Here is a 23,587-nt window from a genome sequence, read left to right on the forward strand (position 1 = left end):
TAAGATGGGGATGCCACTTAGGTGCGTATTTTAACCCAAATATGAGTGAAGGGTGAGTGTAGAATGGTGTGAGATTATCTGTGTAGCTTTGTTACTGACTAAGATCAGCTGTTTCATTAGCCAGGATCATTTATTTAAAGCCCAATGATCAGGAACAGCTCTGGGTCCAGTTTCGAACCATCAAAAAGCTACTGACTTTTCTCAGGATCGAACCGGCGACCTTTTGATTAGTATGCGAGCACTATAACCACTCAGTGTAGGTGGTATTATGTTGGTAACGTTTGAGTAGGCCTACTGATACCAGAGCCCACCGTACCGAACACATTTTAGTGAATTATTACCCTAGGGAAGCTATTACCGGAGGCATCACAAAACATATATTTATGTACCGATCCGATTTACTTTTCTTGTTTGGAGTAAATTAAAACCATAGATAAAACATAGGTAAAACTCAACCGATTTTGATGACATTTTGACGTACAAATTAAGAGTACAAACCATCATGATCGGACAATGGGGACATTATTTATAAGGTTTTTTTGTGATAACAATTAGGGTTTCTTGTTTTTCAACCCTCAAAAATTGTAATTTTGCAATTTCTTTCTCAATAATTTTGTAGGACTTAAAACTAATAATTTAGCTGCAGCATTAATTGTGGGGTGATTACAGTAATGCTTACAGAGAAAATAATTAAACCTCATTGATAACTATACAACAATAAATATACGCTTATTGGTAATGAATTAAAGAAAACAGGGTTTTATCCAACGATATGGTTTTATCATTAAAATGTCTCTCACAGTACTTTTATTTTGGATTGCATTTACCCTGTCATAAACAAACACTATCGATAACTGACAAAAAGTCATGTAGGATTATTATATAATGCAATGACATGTGAGGTAAGTAGAATCAATTGATAAGAATCTCTGCTAAGTGGCTTCAAGGACAAACTCTGACTGACATTAATACACTGAAACAGTTTTGGAGCTCTAGATAACACATTCGCTGTTCTCATCTCAGGTATTTGTGAAATTTAAAACCTGTTGTGTAGTGTACAGCTTATTTATGTGAATTGTATGCGTGATTCATTTATCAATTTTTAAATTAACTTTTAATTGTGAGTTGTCTCTAGTTCGGAAAGATTTCTAGTCAAACTCAACTATATTATAATACTAACTAAGGAGGTTTTGATTCTGGTAATGAAATTATAGAGTATAATCTTTTAAATTACTGTACAATTTTAGTAAGGAATAGTATGTTTTGTTATTCTATCATAATAGATTTATTTTCTAGTTTGAAGGATTTCCATCCAGTCTTTCTAGTAGGAGTTTAACTGTTACTATTTTACTATTACCACAAGTTAAAATCTTTAGGAGTAGAGTGTACTTGTACTTAAAATTAAAATAATTAGTAGCCCCAAAAGTCGTAAATGGATGGATTTAAAAAATTCAAGACAGGCGTGTTTGGCCTTTAAATATGAGTAGTATTTTTAAATTAAGCTCATGAATGATGAAAAAATTTAGTTTTTAAACTTTTTGCAAAGTTTTTGGTTTGTATGTTATTGTTTTAGTACGATATGGGATAAAAAAATGTGAGCTAATATACTGATTTTGTAAAGTATGGGAAGCTGATATTTATAGAATATTAGTATGTGTAATGTGAGCCTGATTTTGATTAGTTACTGCAATCTCCATTCCAGAAAGAGTGTATTTACGTGGTTTTAGCGAATTTCCCTATAGGGAAGTAGCTATTACCGTAGGTGGCACGGTAAGACCTAGACCCGGGACCGATTTACTTTTTCATTTTGATGTCCCCAGAGGCCAAAAACACCATTCGTTCAAATTTTTATATATGTATATATATACGTCCGTGAACGCGATAACTTGAGTAATTTTTGTCCGATTTTGATGAAATTTGGTTTAAAGGTGTAAAGCGGGATAAACTTGAATGAGTTCGCGAACCAGCACGATCGGACCATGGGAACGGGGCTTTACAGGGGGTTTTATGGGGTAAAAATTGGTTTTTCTCACTTTTGACCCTCAAAACACAAAATTTCCCGATTTCTCTTTAGACCTTTTAAAGAGCATAAAAAAACAAATAATTTAGTATATAAAAGTATTTTTGTTCGATTATTAGTAACGGAGAAAATTAAAAAAAAATTATAAATTTAAAATTCCCATGTTATTCTTATGGAGAATGTTGTTAAATGTTGTAGTTTGCTTGTTTATGGATATATTTTGATCAAACTTGGCAAATTTATTTATTTTGTACTAAGCTATCAATATTTTACTCAAAAACACACTTTATTAGTTTCCTTGTAGCAGGAAACCTAGGTACTCGTTAAACCTAATGTTATTAAAATATATTTAACTGAAAATCAATTCAGACAAATGGAAATTCGCTTAGTCGGTAGGTTTGCTGCGGCGGGGGTATTTAGTTTAGTTTATCTCTTTTAAAAACCAATTCCTTTTTTGTCAGCAGAAATAAGTAAGCTCTATGTCATCTATGTCTAGACAAACACACTGTTTATGGCAACTAACTAGTAACTATAATTATATTGATGAATAATTTCTCAAGACTACTAACAAATTTTATTTTATTTTAGATATACTGTACAGCTTTTTTAAAACCCAATAATTCCCTTTGAATATTTACAGGAACATCCATTTCCACCGCCATGCTGTTGGTGATTCTCCTAGGACTGGTGTCCCTGCTGGTGATTTACCTTCATATAAACTATCGTTACTGGACAAAGCGAGGAGTGATTCAAGAACCTCACTTACCCATTATTGGAAACCTTCTGGATGTTGTTCTTAAAAGGAAGAATGCTGGTCAAGTCTATGATGCGATTTACCAGTAAGTATTGCAGTACTGTAATCAAAGGAAGAGGTTGAGGCGAAATGTTTTGTAGCAGTTATACCTCAGATATTGTTAAACAAAATGTGGAACAATGCTTAAGGGCTGAAAGAAAGGGGGTGAAGGAAACTCAAGAACTTTATTGGTATACATATATTACATACATTTCCCAAGTATCCAATATCTCCAACAGCTGGTGACAAACATTCTTCCTAAACACAGATTTTTCTTCCAAGTCTGGTAGACACAATTAAACTGTCTGTGACAGCTGCTCATGGGCAAAGTTACCAGGGGGAGGCAATGCCTCCTCAAAGATTTAGAAAAATATTTGTTATGACATCTAATTGTTGGATGGTCACATTTTGTCTAAACTAAAAATTCAGCGTAGGGAAGCGAGCAGGTGAATAAGTTATGGGATACCCAAAATACATTTTAGGATAACGGCAAAATGTTCATCCTGACAAAAAAGTGCAATTTTAAGCACTTTAAAGGTGTGTAACTACAAAGTTAGTTTTCCTATTGTAACCTGTTAAAGGAGCGGGTGTCCATACTTTTGCCTAACCTTGTACATTCACAATTCCATAGAGTAAATCTGTTGGATTTGGATGAGTCAGAAGACATGTTGGGTCATGTATGGTGAGTGGATGGCTTTAATCTTCTACAGTACTGATGATTCTGCCCTTGCCTTGATTCACTCCATGATTCACTTTTGAGGCTCGTGTGGACTGAAAAATGCAAGGTTAAAAGAAACCAACAACCTCTTAAAAATATATGGTAGCTTACAATATAACTTTCATATGAAGATATTTTTAACACATTGCATTATTTACTTAATTCTTCTTTATGCCAGGTATTTGTGTTGTTCCACAGGAAGTATTGTAACAGCCATGATGCAGTTGGTGTGTACGAACTCATGACTCCGAACCTACTGCTGCTCAATCCTCGTCTGATCAAGCAGGTGACGACGACCGACTTTTCAAGTTTCCACGACAATGAGTTCTATGTTCGGAAAGATCTTGATCCTTACCTCTATTACGACCCTTTCACCCTCAAAGGCGATGAGTAAGTAACTTTTTACATAATTATACTTTGTTCATAAAATTAAGGCTTTTTAGGGGAAGTTACCCCTCCACTTATTATTTTTCCTTAATGTATATGTTGCAGCTGATTTAGGTTTTGGCAAACCTCGGATGTTGAACCATTGTTTTAAGGTACAGTATGATGAAGTGGAGGGGATAGACATTTCTTCCCCTAAAACTGCCTAAATGTTGAGAACGGATTAGTATTTTAAAATTGTGTTCTATCAAATCATGACAAAATATTATAACTCTCAACTACAAGTGTAGTGGTAGATAAAGTTTTGAAAGGGTTGAAGATAAGAGATAACAAGTTAAAAGATCAATTAAGTGGTTCTATCTGTGTAATTGTACGGTGGTAACTAACAAATAATTTATCATCTTACTAATATTATAAATCTGAAAGTTTGTGAGTTTGTGTGTGTGTTGCTCAATCACGCATAAACTACTGGACAGATTGGGCTGAAATTTGGCATGATGATAGCTCACATTTCCGATTAACATTTAGGCATATTTTTACCTCAAAAATCCTTTCGGGCTCCACCCCAGTGGCTCTGTATTTCCCCATGTTAACCTTATGATTATTCATATTTAAAGGGAATTAAAGAATTTAGTCAGCTGTTTCAACTAAAAAATGGTCCAATGATATGCAAAAGCACTAAAAGTTATAAGATTTACCAACAGGGTGCAGCACTATAATTTTTTCTTTATTTATGAAAACAGCTAATTTGAACTAAGCAGCAACAAAAAACTGTGATACGCAATGAGAACTAACTGTCAAAGTAGGATTGTTTACAGTTATGTTTATGTTTTTAATTTCATGAATAATTTGTGATATTTTGCAAATTTTTATTAGGTGAAATGATTTGAATTTTTTCTTGATTGTTTAGGTTAAGTGATAGAACATTATGGCTATCGGTGGGGCACACGGGAGGGACTAAGGCTAACATATCTTGTAGTGTCAGCGTTCGCCGCTAGGACTGCTAAGTTGAAAAAATGTAAATTAACTTTAAATTTTTTGTTATAAAATTAACTTTTTATTTATAAAATTAATTTTTAATTTTTAAAATTAAACTGTCATAACATAACCTAACCAACCAGACTTGCTGATAATATAAAAACTATATAAGATAAAAATCTAATTAATGATTACTTATAATTTTTAATTAATTATAAAATTAATTTTAAAATTTAGTATTATAAAATTAAACTGTCATAACCTAACCTAACCAACCAAACTTGCTGATATGAAAAATTTGTTGACAAAAAGTTAGTGCTGCCGGCGGGTTTCGAACCCCGGACCTCCTGAACACCAATCCGAAACGCTACCAACTATGCCACGAACGCCGCTGCAATTACTTCGTTTCGTTACGGTAATCATGTCGCCTCAAGAGAAGACATTAACCACTAGAGATATGACGTCACTACACCTTTAGCCTTAGTCCCTTCCGTGTGCCCATTCCTTATGGCTATGGTAGATGTGTAATACTAAAGTATACCATAAATTATTTAAAGAAGCAAATTTTAACAAAATGTGTCCTCCCCATTGCAAACGCAAAGCTTGAGTATAATTGCAATAAGCATTTTATACTTATATGCCAACCCCGTACAAAATACGGGTACTCTGCTAGGACTATATGTAGATTTAACAAAAAAGTTTAACTCTAATCTTGTACTTCTTAAAAAAAAATTGATTAAAACTGAATATAATTCAGAACATCTAGTTTAAACGTATAAAGACAAATTCTGGCAGTTTTAATAGGGAAAATGATCTTGTAGACAAATATCACGTGACCTCCTATTTCTTTCATCCAATTATAGGCATATACGATATGAATTTTAATTCCGATAATTTTACTGTAAAACACCGATTGTGTTGATTTGAAAAGCATTGAAGTGAGATTGGAGGTTGATTCAAACAATCTCTCGTTTGAATCCAGGTCCAAATGTCCTCACCCTCAGTGATAATTTCCATAGATAAAACATAGGCCTACTTCCTTAGTAGATTTCTACATCCTTATGGAACAGCTGAAGCAAATTTTATTGTTAGTTCTGTCTGGTGCACTGTAGGTGTTGTGTTTTGTTTACAATTTTTTTCTTCTTATTTCAGTCATTTAACACCTTTTAACCAAATAAAATGATCTAATCATAAACAATATAACTTCTCATCTAAACCAAAAAGTAAAGCACAAATCATGAAATTACCCCAAAATAATATAAACAAAATTTTGTCGACACTTAACAATCAGTGTCACCTGACATAGACTAGGCCCGTTTTCAAAAAAAGGCAATGCAAGAAGCATTTCATGTAACAATTGGGGAAACAACATTTTTAGGGTATTTCGACCCTGCTGAGTACGAATCTGTCTGTTGCCAACGCGAAATTTGAACCGGAAGTGTGTTATCCAAGATGGCGGCGAAAACTCTGTTTGCCCCATATCTCCCTTGTTAGTTGGCCTAAAATAATGGTTTAAATGTGTATATAGGGGGTTTTCAGATGCCAAGCACATTAAAACACTCAAAATTTACTTAAATTAAGTTTTGAGGGCATATATTCCAAAATGGCGCCCAAGATGGCCGCCAAAAACTCTAATTTCCGCATATCTCCCTTGTTTTTTTGTTGCTTAAAATAATTATTTAGACGTCTGTATAATGGTTTTCTCGGATGCCAACCACATTGCAACACCCAAAATTTACTTACATTAAGTTATGGGGGCATATATTCCAAGATGGCACCCGAGATGGCCACCAAAAACTCTTATTTCTGTATATACAGGGTGTATAAAATAAAGTCCCGCACCGGCTTAATTTTTTCTAAACGACAACAGATAAATCAATAAGATTTGGTACATCAACACCACACCTAAAAATCTACTTTTTCAAGGAACTATAAATTTTCTGTCATATCATGAGGACGTCCCGCAAGGAGTCAGAAGGAAATCTTAAATAGGAGCATAGGTCAATATGTACATAAAATTAAAGGTCTTTTTTAGTAGAATACAATACCACAAACCTCACTTCAAAAGGTTGATCCTGCGCAAAATGACAGTTGTTCAAAGATTCATTTAATTTACATTGCTATTATACGCTTACTCCTCAGGGGGCACAGCCCTAGGAATCGGAAGAAAATTGTTAACGTAAGCATAGGTCTAAATGCACATCAAATTAAAGGTCTTCACTAGTAGATTACAATGCCGTAAATTCAAGCAATAAAATCCGATATAATGCAATAAAAATGTTCAACCATCTTCCCTCTCACCTCAAAGCAGTATCAAACCATCTGAAATTTAAAAAAACCCTAAAATCTTTTCTTTAAAAAAAAAACTTATTACAGCGTCCGTAAGTTCCTGGCTGACGGCTAAAATAAACTATCAAACTTGTTTGATCATAGGTATCCTTAGTGTAAAAAAAGAACAGTTATTATTTCTTATTTAAGTCAAGAAACTGTATGTTTTGCTAAATGACATGACCAATGCATGTAATTGTTATTTTGGTTAAATAAATGACTTATTGACTTATTGACTTAAATACTCCCTATTGCTAATTTTGAATAAACTAAGGATTTAATACAAATTGTACTTACCTCAAATAATTATTTCTTATAAATGTACGAATGTTTACTTTCTTTTTACAAACAAACTTTTATAGGCGGTTGGAAAACAAAATATGTTACCTTATTAACATTTATTTTGTACACATGTATACAACTGTTTACTTTCTCTTCATAAACTAACTTTTATAGACAGTTGGCCAACATAAGACATTAAAAAGAATAAGAGTTGTTTGCTGATTAATGTTGATCAGTGCAGCCAACACAATGCTGCCATAAAAAAAACCTTTAAACAATCTATTTCATCCATTGAGACCCATGGTAAACAAACCTCCATTGATGGGTAAAGGTCAATACAATATAACAGTACATTATCATTGTTAATATTATAACCGAATTGTTTATTATTATTTATTAATGTGCTATAAAGAATCATTGTTTAGTTTAATTTACATGCACCACCTCTTGCGGATTCGAGGTATGGTCTAAAAAATAATTTTTACAGGTTCTGTTGGACTAAACGTTCAAATTTCATCAAATAAAATAAAATAATTTATTGCCGTAAAACATACAAAACATACGTATGGCATCGTCATATTTTACAATAAATATCTATTTACATAACTGGACACCTTAAATATGTGATAAATTCGTCAACATCATACACAATTAATTCTACAATTACTTAATTATAGGTTCTGTTATACACGCGTTATCTACGGTACAACCAGAGTACATTAAAACAATTTGCCTTCTAGGCTACTTTAACGATGCAAAATTTCAATTGGTATTTCAAAAATAGTAGCAAATATTCAGCCACTAATATATATCTGACTGGTTTTAAACACTAAATACAATAATACGCACGGAGCTCACGTAAGCACAATAAAGTTTTTATTGCCATCTTAGAAACATATGTCATCTAAACTCAAAGGATGTAAATAATGAGTGTTGCAATGTGATAAACATCCGAGAAAATACCTTTGTAGACGTTTAAATAATTAATTTAAACAAACAAACAAGCGATATATATATACAGAAATAAGAGTGTTTGGCGGCCATCTCGGGTGCCATCTTGGAATATATGCCCCCATAACTTAATGTAAGTAAATTTTGGGTGTTGCAATGTGGTTGGCATCCAAGAAAACCCCTATGCAGATGTCCAAATAATTATTTTAAGCCAAAAAACAAGGGAGATATGCGGAAATTAGAGTTTTTGGCGGCCATCTTGGGCGCCATTTTGGAAGATATGCCCTCAAAACTTAATTTAAGTAAATTTTGAGTGTTTAAATGTGCTTGGCATCTGAAAACCCCCTATATACACGTTTAAACCATTATTTTAGGCCAACTAACAAGGGAGATATAGGGCAAACAGAGTTTTCGCCGCCATCTTGGATACCGCACTTCCGGTTCAAATTTCGCGTTGGCAACAGGCAGATTCGTACTCAGCAGGGTCGAAATACAATAAAAACGTTGTTTCCCCAATTGTTACATGAAATGCTTCTTGCACCTTATAGAGAGGGATTTTTAAATTATGGGCCTGCTCTAACATGAAAAACGAGCTTTAAAATTAACAATGGGATGAAAAGTCTACTTCTGTAGGTTAGTCTATGCTTATGTAATTTCTTAAAACATCTTATAAGAGGTAAAATATGATTTAAATTATGACTTGATATTTTAATTTCAGATGGAAGCCCGTCAGAACCTCACTGGCATCCCTCATGGCTACAAGCAAAGTCAAGGAGATTTTTCCATACATGAAACAACTCATCCCACAACTGGACGACTATCTAGATAAACATCAAACTAAACAGCTGGAGGTAAACTAATAGAGATACCTTTAGGATGTCAGGTTCTTCAATTCTGATGAAGCATGATGTACATTTTGCCTCTTTGGGTGCTATCATCAGGAGCAATGTTTTATTTACACACTAACAGTACCGATGTCCCCTTAGTCTGACACAACATGCCTACCCTCAGTCAGCCCTGATGATCTACAGTTTAAGGCTTTTAAGATACGGCCATTGACTATTGGATACTACTGAAGGAGTAGGCTACTTAGTAAAGAGGCCGCTCTACTCTCTTTGAGAATTTACAAGATGGGACACCCCTATTTGGGCAGTAAATAACCCCAACACTTTTCTGACGCAGTCCATATAATTTTCATTGGTCAACGACGAAGAGGACAAGTACGGTATTACAAGTAAGTATAACACTACAAGACACTCGACACTACACCAGGCCCGTAGTTGTAGTGCGCTAAGGGCCCCAAAAGGTTATTGCGTTCTCTCCATCTACATTGTGGGAGGATCTCAACTCTCGCCGCCAACAAACCTAAAACCTCTTGCACATTTATTGAAGCGGCCCTGCACTAGACGTGCAACACGAGAGTGTGTGCAGTGCATAGCACTAGTCAGATTGTTGAATGGCCCTGTCGGTGACAGCTTGAGGATTATTGGAGGATGAAGGGTTGGGGGTGTTCACTTCCATGGCTGCTCTCACGTTTAGGCTCTTACTCATGCATCTTCCGTCGCACGCCGATAACCTCCATAGTACATCCTGTAACAACAACTGTGTTTATGTTAGTACATTAACAAAACTTTGCTCCTGATGACATCATGAATTTGATTAAATGTACATTGAACTACATCACACTACAAAAACCTGGCCATAGGGTAAACAATTAATTGTCCTTGAAATTAAATCCGAAACAAAATGTAAAATTTAAATTACAAAGAATTTTTTCATTATTAAGATTGTACTGTATCTAAGAATGAAAATAATTAATTTTAACACATAGAAGTTGTGCCACGTTTCCATTACGATGAAACTAACACAGAATAATTAGTAGATTCCTCAATTTTTTTATTTCCAGGCTAAGGATGAGCTTTCTTCTTTGTACATGATGAACACAGCCTCTAACAGTGTTTTCGGAGTGAAATGTAACTGCTTCACCGACCCAGACGCAGACTTTCGCAAGATGGGAGAACTCTTTGTGAAGGAGTCGCTTCAAAGCTTCTGGTTGACCTTGACATTTTTTTATCTGCCTCGAATCAGAGATTTCTTTAGAATCAGGTAGATTATTAGGTTATACCGTAGGATTTAATTTTTCCCCTCTAGAATGTTTAAACTATTTTTTAATACTTTTAGCTGACCTGGAAAGAAGGAAAGCTGTAATTTTAGGTTAGTTTTAATAATGAGAAAAATCTGTGAAATTGTAGCTAAATTTAGTATGGGTCAGCAAAATGTTCAATTTGTAATAACCACCAATAAAATCTGCAATTAATGGTGTGAGATCAGGGACACTAGAGGTTTTAAGTTAGTGTTGGGTGCAAGCAAGAGATAAGAGCTTTAACTGTGCACCAATACCTTCCCACTCTCGGTTCTCCCTCATCATTCCTCGTTGCCATGCCATGGCCAATGATGATGTTGCTTCCATTTTCTTTGTAAATTCGGTTTGTTCAATAGCATGAAACACCACCATTATACAGGGTGTCCCGGAACTCTCTACCAATATTTTAGGGCATTGCTCCTGGGTGGGAAACATACCTAAATATCATATTTAAATTGTCCGGAAGTCCTTAGTTACTCACACAGCCACCATTTTGTTTTTTTCAGTTATCAATTTTTTTCTATAGAATGGTCAAACATACGAAATGGAAACTTTGCACAAACATTTATGACAACTAGACGGCCACCATTTTGTTTTATGAATTTGAAAAATCTTCAAAATATTTTGGTAGCTTTGTCTAGTTGTCATAAATGTTTGTGCAAAGTTTCCATTTCGTATGTTTAACCATTCTTTAGAAAAAAATTAATAACTGAAAAAAACAAAATGTGTGAGTAACTAAGGACTTCCGGAAAATTCAAATATGATATTTAGGTAGGTTTCTTACCCAGGAGCAATGCCCTAAAATATTGGTAGAGAGTTCCGGGGCACCCTGTATAATTTTGGCTTTAGAATACGTTTATTGACATGTTTTTGCTAACTACTGTAATATATCATGTATTTGTTGGGGATGGGCAGGTAACAAAACTTAAGGGGATTTCAAGAAGATATGTTCACGATACTTAACGGTAACGGTATTATTTTTTTGTAGGATTTTCTTGTGACAGGTTTAGACTCATTAATCGTCTGTGATTTTCCTAAATGGCTAATGACGATGATGATAGCTCTAAAATAGTGGGAGATGATCACAATTTCTTGGTAATTGCTGGAGAAGATGATGTATCCACGATCGCAGAAAGATATTCACGAATTCACTGTGCTTGCAGGAGATGTCCATTACTTTGTCGCTATTGCAGGAGATTGTTGTCTCTGCACTCATAAGAAATAACGATTGTACCGCAATCACAGATTATATTACAGTCATGATGACATAGATGAAGTGCAATAATTAACACTGACCATTTTCATGGTACTAATCAATGGTATTTCAATGGTTTCAGGTGTTTTTTTTTTAATTTTTTGGAAATTTTGATTTGTATGGTAATTTATTTATAAAATAAAGGAAAAAATCAGATAAAAAACTATTTTGGTTAAAACTTTGTTATTTTATAGCCCTTTTAGCTATAATAAACAAAATGGTACAACCTTCATTGATGTTAAACATTCTGGTTCAAAAGTTATATTGTAACTGTTGAGATTTTCCCATTAAAACCCAACAAATGAAAGAAAATTGAATTTTCAAAAATATGGTCCTAGTGGTTTTGTATTACGACTTTGATTTTGTATATACGACTATCCGCAAAACTATCCTGATAATTAGACCAATTCGTTAGTTACAAGGAAAATGTGGTTTCGTATTCCACTATAAACTAGGTCCCTTTAGTTGCCATTGGCTGTATGGGCTATTAATTAACAGTTGTGTCCAAGGAATATGTCTGCCTCTTAGTTACCAACAAGACTACAAGATTGCACCACTCATCCTTCACTCATTTGGGTTAAAATATGCACATAGTGGCGTCCCCATCTTAGATAATTGATATAAAACTGATTGATAGATATGTTGGACCTTTTAACTCTAAACAAAATGCTACAACCCCCATTGATGTAAAAATTTCAGTACGGTATTGTAACTTGTGATTTTGGCCATAAAAATCATAGTCACTCTTGATAATTGTTGTTGACAAAATAATGGGAGAAAGTATGTATCAGATTGAGATTGCTGATTCCCTTTATTTATTGTTGTTTTCAGAGTTCTTCCGAAAAAGGTTAGTGATTATCTGGAAAACATGTTAAAACAAGTTGTTGAGCACAGAAAGAAAAACAACATCAAAGTAAATGATATCATTGGTGGTATGATAAGTAAATCAGGTATGTGGTAGATACATTTTTCCCTGTTAAAATAAGTTGCCTTTTTGTCTAAATTATCAAGTAAGTTGTGTTTTTTGTATTGGTATTTTGTGGAGATGCCGCACCTGCGGCTAAATATGCATAGGATAGTAACACAGTTTATTTTTAAATTGCATGGTAGTTCTTGAGAGTTAGAAAAAACTTTTCTTTTACAAAAAATCTATCTTTTTAATATATTAATAAACTGTAAATAATGAAATAACACTTCCTGTCAGCCCCGGTTTTATAAATGGGCAGACTGGGCATATGCCCAGGGGCGCCGGTGGTTTGGGGGCCCTAAACCACCGCCTGCCAGCACTAGGAAAAAAGGGGGGCGCTGATCTTGGGTTTGCCCAGGGCTCCCACTGACCCTTAACGCGGCCCTGCTTCCTGCTATATTACATTAAAAATGGTTTTAGCAAAATGACTAAAACATATCCACTTTACTCTTTACTTAGATTACTGTTAAGATTATTTTAATATTATATTGTAAAATGGTGTTTAATGAACTATTTGAAATTATTGTTGTCAATCAAATTAAATTTATAGTATATAGGTATTACGCCACATTGCCAGGAAGTAGACATCAACAGTTTAAGTATGATACTATCCGTGCAAGGCTTGTTGAGCGCGGGATTTCATGTGAGCACTTGATACTTTTTGCCACACTAACGGCAAAAGTTTTACAATAAGAAACAACAATAGCATGATGATAAAAGAAATGTCATAGTTTATGTATTTGGATGATGAGTTTATTTTAATCTTTCCACAGGAGACAACCTGTTTGACATTGTTGCCCTGGGAGTTGCAATATTTGTGGATGGTTTTGAAACTACCTCATCTATCGCCTCCTTCGCTTTGTATGAATTGGCAATGAATCCAGAAATCCAGGAAAATCTGTATCAAGAAATAAAAACTTCTACGTCTAATTCTACCGATATTGATTTTGAAACCCTCCAAAATCTTCCGTACCTAGACAAAGTTTTGAAAGGTACAAATAAAATAATCATTATCCTTGAATGAGAAGCATCCTTTATGTACAAGATGAGACGTTTCTTCAACTGGTTTAACGTAGTTAATAAAATCAGCTGAGCCGAATTCAACCATTTAGACAAAATTAAAGTTATATCAGGCTTGAATTTTGTCTAGTAGGTAGGCATATAATAGAGAGTACTTATAGCTTTTCAGAGATATTAAAAATTAAGGACACACATTTTTACGATCTTCACTGTTTTAAAAGAACAGATTAATAATACCATACTTTATTTATTATTACACATAACTTTTCCCAAAAATATCAATTTTTTTTCGGTTCTTCTATTCCAGTGTATTAGTGAATTATTACTTCCAAGGGTTTCACGGCTTGACAAATTTAATAAAAATGGCGTAGCTACAAAATATATTTTTTCAATATCATAATGTCAACAAAGGCCTATCTATACTAAAGCTATTTTATACCTGAGCATTCAAATTTTTTACACTCATTTTTATTCAACTTTTTTTGTTACAGAGACCTTGCGGAAGTACGCCCTTGTTTACAACCTCAAAAGGGTTTGCACTAAACGATGCTCCCTTAATATTGATGGAAGGAATGTGGAAATTGAACCAAACACTCCGGTAAACAATAAATATAGTTTTAGTAGTAACATATCAAAACCATATCCATTCCATTTTAGGGTTGGCATTTTGTAACAAACTAAAATAGGACATCAACATCAGTGCCCCTACAGATACTAATGGATTTTATTAAAATTAAATAAACTATATGGTTGTCTTTTGGACATACATGTATACAAAGCATGATTAAATAATTTCAGATTTATTCCAACCAACCCATGTTAGCATTTTATTTGAAGGATTCTAAAAGCAAACGTAATCAAATATAGGTACGAGTTCTTACAAATAATTTAGTGAAGAGTTTAAGTACTTTAATTTCTTTACCTACCTATGGTATAAATAATTGTATTATGTCTAGATAATAATTCCCTTCTACGGAGTACACAATGATCCAAGATACTATCCGGATCCAGAAGTTTTTGATCCAGAAAGGTTTGCTGATGACAATGCTGACCACGCTGATGTGTACTACCCGTTTGGAAATGGCCCCAGGATATGTCCAGGTACTGTTTATATTTACAACATGTTTTTACATAACAACAGTAAGTAATTTAGAATACTCTGGTTTGAAGCTTCAATTTGATGGATAACCTCTGAAAATGCTCTCCTAGTCCCTACGTCCCTCCTAGTATGGGGGACATAACATCAATTCAAAGTATTCTCTAATCTAATATATTTCCAGGTAGCAATGGTTGCAGAGTTGAAGTTGTTCACCCTATACCCATCAGAAATATAGGCAATTAACCTTAAACTTCATTAACGTCTTCAGCTAATCCAATAAGGATGACCAAACTTTATAAGTGTGTTTAGATACGGTTCAGATTATATTGGTTTACTTAACTGAATTTTGTTATTTGCTTAAAGTTCAGTTTATTGATTAAATCACAATACATGTTCTTCTTACAGGACAGCGATTTGCAGTTGCCCAAGTGAAATTGTTTGTCTGGAACATTGTGCTGAAGTATACGATCTGTCCAACAAACACCACTCCGAAAAAGTTGAAATTCTCAAAGAACGCATTGATGCTTGTATCAGAAGAACCACTTAACCTGTTTTTTCATCGGATAATATGTTAAAAGTATGAATTATTTAGTGAAGTATGTTTAAAGTATTAAATAACCTTGTAAAACCTTTTATATACTACAAGAGTGGGAATAGTTAGTTTAAAAAATTGTAAAGGTAACTATGAAAAAATAGTAAATTTTGTAAAGACACTGAAAGTGAGATTAAGATTTCTGAGAAAACATATTTCACATTTTGAAGTATTTAGATCATCCTAGAGAGCTTATACTTCTCAACTCCTTTAGGTTAATATTTTAATTTTAATTGATATTTCTAGGAACATCTTTTGTAGAAAACTATTTTGAAAAATATTGGGAGAAACATTTCCTACCTATCTTTGATTTCAATTTTAGTTTTACTTAATTTTATGACAGTAAATATATTGCCTTTTATCAATCATATAACTTTATCAGCCATTGTATTATAAAAACATAGCCTTTAAACAAGTAAAAATTGTGTTCAACTTGATTTGTAAAAGGCAACAATGATGATTTACAAAAACAATTTAACATTTCTATTAAATTTTTTTTTGTAACCTTTGGCCAATAAAATTTTTTTAAAGGTTTTTATTCAAGTTTTGGAATTTTGTTTTTGCTTCCTACTATACATAGTATATGTAGAAAGTATTGTTTTCATCAAAACTTTTGAGTTTGGGTTTTTAGTGAATATTATTAAGTGTTAAAGCACAACTAAACCTAATGCAACTGTTAGATTGTTTTTCATCAGATAAATGAGGAGTGACGAAAGGTTGGGACAATCGAGTGGTTGTGTGATCATTAACAATATCGGACCAATATCTTTAATCCTGATGCGGGGATAAAAAAAGTGGCGACTAAATGTTTGTGGATAGCTTACGCTGTGAGTACTCATAAAACCATATGTTATTTCAATAGAAAATACATCTTATATGTTTAATAAAATACTGGGTGTCCGAAAAAGAACTGAAACATTTTAAAGGCAAATACTGATACCAAATAAGAGACTATATCTAATGTTTAAATTTAAAGCTTAAATTCTCAAGTTTTATTAGAAAATTTGTATAACTCTATATAAGCACCTTTGGTGGCCTGGCATAAATCTAAATGAAATTTGACCTCTTCCCAGGTATTGGTCAGTACTTTAGCGGATGTTGCACCAACACATGCGACTATTCTCTGTCGGAGGTGATTCAGATTCCGAATCTGCACCGAGTAGACATCATTCTTTACTGCTCCCTAAAGGAAAAAGTCTAGAGAAGTCATATCTAGACTCCTAGGAGGCAATTGGATGGGCCCTTCCCTGCCAATCCACCGATCGTCAAAACAAGTATCCAGCGCTTCTCGCACGTACGCAAACTGTAGTATGGTGGCACTCCATCCTGTTGAAAATAGACAGGGCCATTCTCAATGTCACCCAACTATGGGGGAAATTACTCCTCTAACATGTTACATTAAATGGCACCGTTTATATCCCCTTAAGTACTGGCCAAAACCTGGGAAGAGGTCAAATTTCACTTAAATTTATGCCGGGCTACTAATGGTACTCATATCGAGTTATACTAAGTTTCTAATAAAACTTGAGAATGTAAGCTTTAAATTCATGTATAAAACATATAACATAGTCTCTTATTTGGGATCAGTAGTTGCCTTTAAAATGTTTCAGTTCTTTTTCGGACACCCGGTATATTAGCAAAAATCCAATTAGGCTAATGGAAATTTGCTTAGTCGTAGGTTTGCTGTGGTGGGGGTAAAAAACATTTTGGCTTCACACAATACATGATTCATGAAAGAAAACTACAAATTCAACAAATGAGTTTAATGAAAAAAAAAAAACTAAGTTAAATATTAAAAAAAGAAAACATTTATTTCAGTTTATCTTATGGTACCTTTGGCTTGTGATATGGTGGTACAGGGTACACATAATAAAACATAATTTATTGAGCATGGATGTTACTCGTTTCAAATGCAATTCATATGATATATTCATTAGTTTTCATTTCATTTAACAAGAAGAAACCTATAGATTATTTTTTACATACAGTGGAAATTTGTAAGTCCAAACTCAAATATTCCACGTAATTGGAGCAACCCTTTCATTTCTATGGAATTTGCTGTATCCTACTGATAAACATTTTAGGAAAAATTTACTAAAAATAAAAAATAAACAACTAAGTGTTACTTATGAATGGGAATTTGAAGTAAGTGTCATCCATTGACAATATAAATCACCTCATATTGTTTTAACAAAATCTGTAATTTTCTGCTCAAACCAGGTTGACAATGCAATGTTGAGCTAGTGGTGCACGGTTTAAGTCACTGATTAAAAAACAATGCTCCTTTCATTAGCTTTACAGTTCCTCAAAATTAATACTAACTCTTATCTTATTTATTTAAAAGGTTTTTATTGAATTCCCCACATTATTACAATATTTTAGTTTCAGAACACAACAGTTCATTTTTCCATGGTTCCACTGTAGCAGCAATATAACCATGTTAAAAATATACAAGATACTACATTTTGTGTCTTTAAAAATGTAACTAATATCGGTAAAATCCGTATAAACATACACAATGAAATGTAATCAAACTTTGAAGTAATCAAAACTGTATACTGATTGTATATTTTCAACAAAAAACCTACTACAACTTGCGATACAAAACACAACATAAGCAAAATATACACTAAAATTTATATACACTCAACTATATACAAACTAAATGAGTTTCAATAAATATCACAGAAAGTCTTATAATTTTTTATGAAGTGTATAGGAATATGTTTGCGTTAGAATATTTGGTTATTTTTCAATCTATTTCTTGACGAGTATAAATGTGTTTGGATTTTCAATACCTCCTGACTACTGTTCATAAACAGCAGCATTACGGATGCCATTGTGAAAAGAAAGGATCTATCCACTTCACAATATGGTACTTATCCAAACTCTACTGGCAAGTTTTATTTATTACAGGAGGTTTAACTTCTCTAAGTAGGGGCTTGTTGGGTTTGTTGAATATTGTTGCCATGCTACTCACAAAAGGAGCGAGTTTCTTGTCTCCCTTTTTTAGTTTTACTGTATCCGTCTGTGAATTTGCCAGGATTGGTTTTACACTGATTGGTGGCTTCTTTAGCTCGTCTGATGAGGTTAGTTTCTGTTGCTGCTCAGTGGTATTTTGTTGTTCTGTAATCTTGTTGTTGAGCATTGGTCGTTGTTCAGTAATAAACTTTGGTCTTTGCTCAGAAGTATTTTTATCGAGCACGTGTTGATCCTCTTTGTTTAGCATTGGTCGTTGTTTAAAAGTCTTGCTATCAAACATTTGTCGTTGCTCGGAAGTCTTGTTATCATCCAGCATCAGTTGATCCTCAGAAGTCTTGTTGTTGAGCATTGGTATCTGCTCAGCAATGACGTTGTAGATACATTCTTGATCAACCTCTTTCTCCGGATAAGACGTCACTAGATTGTAGTAGTTGTTGTCTTCTTCTCGATCACAAAAGTTGTCCTTTAAGTTTTTGTACACAGCCTCCTGTGAAAAAACGTTTTAAAGTGTTAATTCAATGTACAGTACTGGTTTTATAAATTTAATGTTTTCAAAAGACTGCGCAGTTTTTGTATCCTGGATCTTTGTGCATTGTGCTATATCTCAATAGAAGACAAAATAATTGATAGTTAAGTGGTAAGATTTTATAAAAAAATGTTGGATTTGCTTTTTCTCTTTTTTTTAAAACATCCATTATGAGTTTGTTTTAAATATTCCAAAATAAGTGCTCACCAATATTTGTTTCTAGATCAAGTAAACTTAATGGACAAAAGTTCAAAAGAACAATCAATGTTCAAAAGTGACAAAGTTGATGGTTATCAGTTTATAATGACAAAGTTGATGGTTTATAAAACATTTTCCAGTTTTATTTAGCGATGCAACCACCCTGTCTCCAATTGGTGAGCTAAAATCCTGCCTAAAGAAACAGCTGATCTTGGTCAATAACAAAGGTACACAGGTCTTCTCACTCCATTCTACACTCATCTTTCACATTCATTCAGGTTGAATAAAGTCCCTTCCAGTCTAAACGAAATTAAATAAATTAGAGAAATCGCTTGGTAGCAAAAAAAAGTGGAGTATAGACAATTTTGAGCAAAGGTCGTACAATTTGTACCTGACAAACTGGCTGAGCATCAATCACTGAGTACAACTCGTCCTGTATAACTGGCCTTATTTTTGACTCGGGCATGTCATATGTTTCCTCTGGTCTTATTTTTGAGTCTGGCATATCGTACATCTCCTCTGGTCTTAGCGTAGACTCTGGCATTTCATACATCTCTTCTAAAGGAGTTGGCTGGGTCGTTGCCTCCAGAGGCAAAGAAGGTAGTCGCCGCAACGCTTGCTTTGGTTTCTAGAACACAACGCTTTTCTTTAAAATCATATTTTGGTATTTTTTTATGAGTTGTGTAGTTTTGGTTTTATGATAGTAAAATATAATAAATCTAGTAAAAGATATGTTTAAGCTCGTGGAAGAGGATTTGTTGGAAGGCTAATTTTATAGTGTTCATGAATTGTTTTGGGCATATGATCACTAGGGGTGGCTTCAAAGAAGTCTAATTTTCAACTCTTTCTTCAGCAACTAACAAGGCCTTGATTCAGAAATAAGGCAAGTCTTAACCTATGTCATAAAACTGTTGTGGCTGGATGCCATTGACGTGGATTCTGAGGAGTGTGGCAAAATGCCACACAGGTCAAAACTCCAATCACAGTGTCACTGACCACAAGAGAATCTCACTAAAGTTGGCATGATTGTGGTGACATATAATCACAATATTTCCGCGGTAAGATTTGCACAGGATCTCAATCTAGTGATATTGGCACCTCCCCAAAATATGTCTATGAATGAAAGTTATTCGAACTAACCTTTATTGCCATGCATTCTGGATGTCCATAGTCCATCACAATAATTGATTGTTTTGGGAATATACACGAGACAAATTTTAAGTTTACTAAACCAAAAAGTAAATGAGTAAAAAGTTGAACATTGAACCCACTTCATTGATAGTACAGCTCAAAACTGGACAAAGTGGTAAAAAATAGAATTTTTCTTTTGTAAAACATTTGAGCTATCCACGTTGACCAAGTGAACTAAACAACAAATAAAATGTTTTTAAACGGTTAATAATATTGTATCTTTTTAATAGCTTAATATATGGTGCATTACTTAACATTCAGTCACTGTCATAAAATGGTTGCTATCTTAATTACGATGATTGAACAAATTGTTTCTTATTTTATTAACCTGAATGTACCTGTGGTTCTTGTTGGTCTTCTATACAATGGTATAGTTCCTCTTGAACACTCTCGTACGTTTCAGACACACACCTGCCTCTGACCTCCGATACTCGCCTGGACTTTGGGTCTGGAGAGTCATAAGTTTCTTGGGGAAGTGAAGGCAACAGGCGAGGTTCTGAGTTTCGGTGAACCTGTAACAGAGGATATCATCAGCATCAGGAGAAGAAGTAAACAGTAGAGCTAGTAGGAGCAAACAGTTTCAGGAATAATACTAAACAGAAATTAGGACCAAGGATGAAAGAGTACTAGGATTAATGGGGGTAGTAAACAGGCCTATAGAACCCAGGGGTGAACAGTATCAGAAGTAATTCTTAATATTACTAGTATAGAGGGAGGAGATTATTCTGAGAAGGAACAGGAGAAGGATTGACTGCCAGCATCAATGGTAAGCCGTATAATTCCAGTCCAGTAGTAGTAATTCCTAGTGGTGTCAGTTGGAAGGGTATAGAGTATCAAGAGAAGAACCAGGAAAACAAAAAAAAACTGTTAGGATCAACAAATAGTAACAGGAGTAATTCCAAATACTACCAGGAGTGAAGATTGAGATGATCAGGATTCAGGAGTATGAATAAACTGTAAGGATCAATGGTAACCAGTTACAGGATTAATGACAAATAGTATCAGGAGCAAGGGGTTGAGATAATCAGGAATTTGAATAAACAGTAAGGATCAATGGTAATCAGTTACAGGATTAATGACAAATAGTATCAGGAGCAAGGGGTTGAGATAATCAGGAATTTGAATAAACAGTAAGGATCAATGGTAATCAGTTACAGGATTAATGACAAATAGTATCAGGAGAAAGGATTGAGAGTATCAGGAGTAATATACTGTAAGGCTCGATAGTATTAGGAGTACCTAGTGGTAAGCGATATGTGAGAATGTGGTAAACCTTGTTAGAATAAGGGGTGATATAGTATCAGGAGTACTGGTAGTATTTGAGTCGTGGAAGGCAATCTCCAAGGACTTGTATTGGTCATCGCAACTGACCCACTCTCTAAATGTAGATGAAAGAAAAGAACTGTTCATCTTTTACCCATTAGGTTTAATGAGAGGCAAATGTTTCTCTGACCCACAGTAGAACAATGAGTGCAGGATGAAGTAAATACAATAATTAATTTGTATCAGTTAGGTTTGGAACTAATAAAATTGTAAAATATAAAGATGATAACAAAGGAGTTATATCTGCCATTTCAAGTTAAATGGATCCATTTGCCAGTTCTAGTTTATATGCTGCAAGGCGCTTGTCTTCAATTTTCTATAAATTGAATGATAACTACGAATATCCTCTTGGATATCATGCACAGTTTAACTAAAATGAATTGTAACAAGACCGGAGCAGGACCAAGACTAATCAGCACCTAACAAATGACAGTATATACAGCACATACAATGTGTATGTTTGCTGAAACATACGTTTCATGTTTATATATACAGGGTGGAAAAAAAATAAAGATGGACCTACCAAACTTTATTTCCTAGTCATAAAAAATATATGAAAACAATATTCAGTGATGCTCTTCAGGGGGACAGTCTGCTAGAATTTTCTTAAATTTGCAGTGTTGAAACTTTGAACGGCTGCCATTTTGAACTTGAACGGTAGCCATTTTGACTCAGTTGTTCTATTTGGCTAACGTTTCTGGCATTATATTCTACTAATAAAGACAATAATTTAAAGTAGGTACATATCAACCAATGCATACATTTATGATTTTCTTCCGACTTCCAGCGGGCGCCCCTCTGAGGAGGTAGCGTATCATTGCACAGCAAATTCAAGAAATCTTTGAATGGCTGCCATTTTTGACTTGATTATCCATTTGGGTTTGTTCTACATATATATACAGTATCTATTATTAGGCCTATATCCAAATATGAATTTGAGCAAATTGTATTTTGGTCTCTGGGGATATCAAAACAAATCGGTCCCAGGACTAGGATAACATGAGACCTATGGTAATAGCTAATTCCCTGCATGAAAAATTGGCTAAAAACAATAATAGAGCTTTGATTTTTGAAACTGTTTAAAAATTTCTATATTTTTGAGATTTGAGTTTTGAATTTAACACCTCACCACTAAATTTTATTTTGAATTGTGTACATAAATAACTAACTGTTCGCCATGTGACGAGGGTGTTGTGGCTTCGTAACACTGTTTCTGGCAGTTCGTACTCTGCTTCCGTAGAGACTGGTCTGATCACGCTGTCAGGCTGGTCGTAAGTTTCCAGAGCTGTCACGGCAGGCGGAGGTGATGGAAGTTGTCGTGTCTCTTCTAGCTTAGACGCCACATTGATAGCCTCAATCCACTTATCCATGTCTGATTGTTTATCCGCAACAAACTAAAAATATCACATTGTAAATAATGTGGTTGGATAATATTTTTTCATCACTCCTTAACGAAAGTAACTATTTTCGATAACAGCTGACATCAATGAAAGTAGTCGTTTCCCAAGCTCTAATTTAGGGTGAGGGAAAATCGATCAGCTGATTTTCCCTCGCTCTAAATTTACTTTCCCTCGCTCTCAATTAGTTATCCATTTACTCACTACGTGCGCTAGTGTTTTGTTACGATATAATTTAATGATTTGAATCAGCTGTATGTATAGTCAAAACTTCTTTTATTGTTTTATTTTACTGTTTAATCCAAATTTATTGAAAAAATACGTTTTGGAGTATTTTCTTTTATTTTTTGTTCTAAAATTAATCGAAAATATACGTACGTATACTTTTAAAGATTTTATTTTATTTTTATGCTAATAAAATTAATTGAGAAATAGGCTAC

The 23,587-nt window shown here is 34.0% G+C and overlaps 2 protein-coding genes across 2 annotated transcripts in view; one reads left to right on the top strand and one right to left on the bottom strand.

Annotated features, from left to right (window-relative positions):
• Window positions 1-941: 941 nt before the first annotated feature.
• On the top strand, window positions 942-16,073 carry LOC128989642 (probable cytochrome P450 6a13). Its single transcript, XM_054411601.1, has 10 exons — window positions 942-1,023; window positions 2,661-2,859; window positions 3,730-3,921; window positions 9,173-9,305; window positions 10,361-10,560; window positions 12,684-12,802; window positions 13,593-13,811; window positions 14,331-14,437; window positions 14,796-14,940; window positions 15,344-16,073. The coding sequence occupies exons 2-10, from the start codon at window positions 2,681-2,683 to the stop codon at window positions 15,511-15,513; spliced, it is 1,464 nt and encodes a 487-aa protein (XP_054267576.1). The 5' UTR covers window positions 942-1,023; window positions 2,661-2,680; the 3' UTR covers window positions 15,514-16,073.
• A 1,238-nt stretch (window positions 16,074-17,311) lies between these two features.
• Window positions 17,312-23,587, bottom strand: part of LOC128989635 (uncharacterized) — a 50,781-nt gene continuing 44,505 nt past the window's right edge. The window contains exons 4-7 of the mRNA XM_054411588.1: window positions 22,920-23,144; window positions 20,766-20,939; window positions 19,628-19,864; window positions 17,312-18,999 (exon numbers count right to left, since the gene is read on the bottom strand). Of these exons, the coding sequence (XP_054267563.1) occupies window positions 18,421-18,999; window positions 19,628-19,864; window positions 20,766-20,939; window positions 22,920-23,144 (1,215 nt within the window). The 3' untranslated portion in view covers window positions 17,312-18,420. The remainder of the gene's footprint in view (window positions 19,000-19,627; window positions 19,865-20,765; window positions 20,940-22,919; window positions 23,145-23,587) is intronic.

Source organism: Macrosteles quadrilineatus, unplaced genomic scaffold (assembly GCF_028750875.1).
Source record: "Macrosteles quadrilineatus isolate MER2022 unplaced genomic scaffold, UCM_ALF_1.0 Scaffold_1__1_contigs__length_201487025, whole genome shotgun sequence".
NCBI classification, from domain to species: Eukaryota; Metazoa; Arthropoda; class Insecta; order Hemiptera; family Cicadellidae; genus Macrosteles; species Macrosteles quadrilineatus.

Excerpts from the sequence above, each read along its gene's own strand:
- LOC128989642 (XM_054411601.1), top strand. The coding sequence starts at position 2,681 with ATGCTGTTGGTGATTCTCCTAGGACTGGTGTCCCTGCTGGTGATTTAC. Across the intron at positions 10,561-12,683 it reads AGAGATTTCTTTAGAATCAG|AGTTCTTCCGAAAAAGGTTA; the intron begins GTAGATTATTAG and ends TGTTGTTTTCAG. Across the intron at positions 13,812-14,330 it reads CCTAGACAAAGTTTTGAAAG|AGACCTTGCGGAAGTACGCC; the intron begins GTACAAATAAAA and ends TTTTTGTTACAG.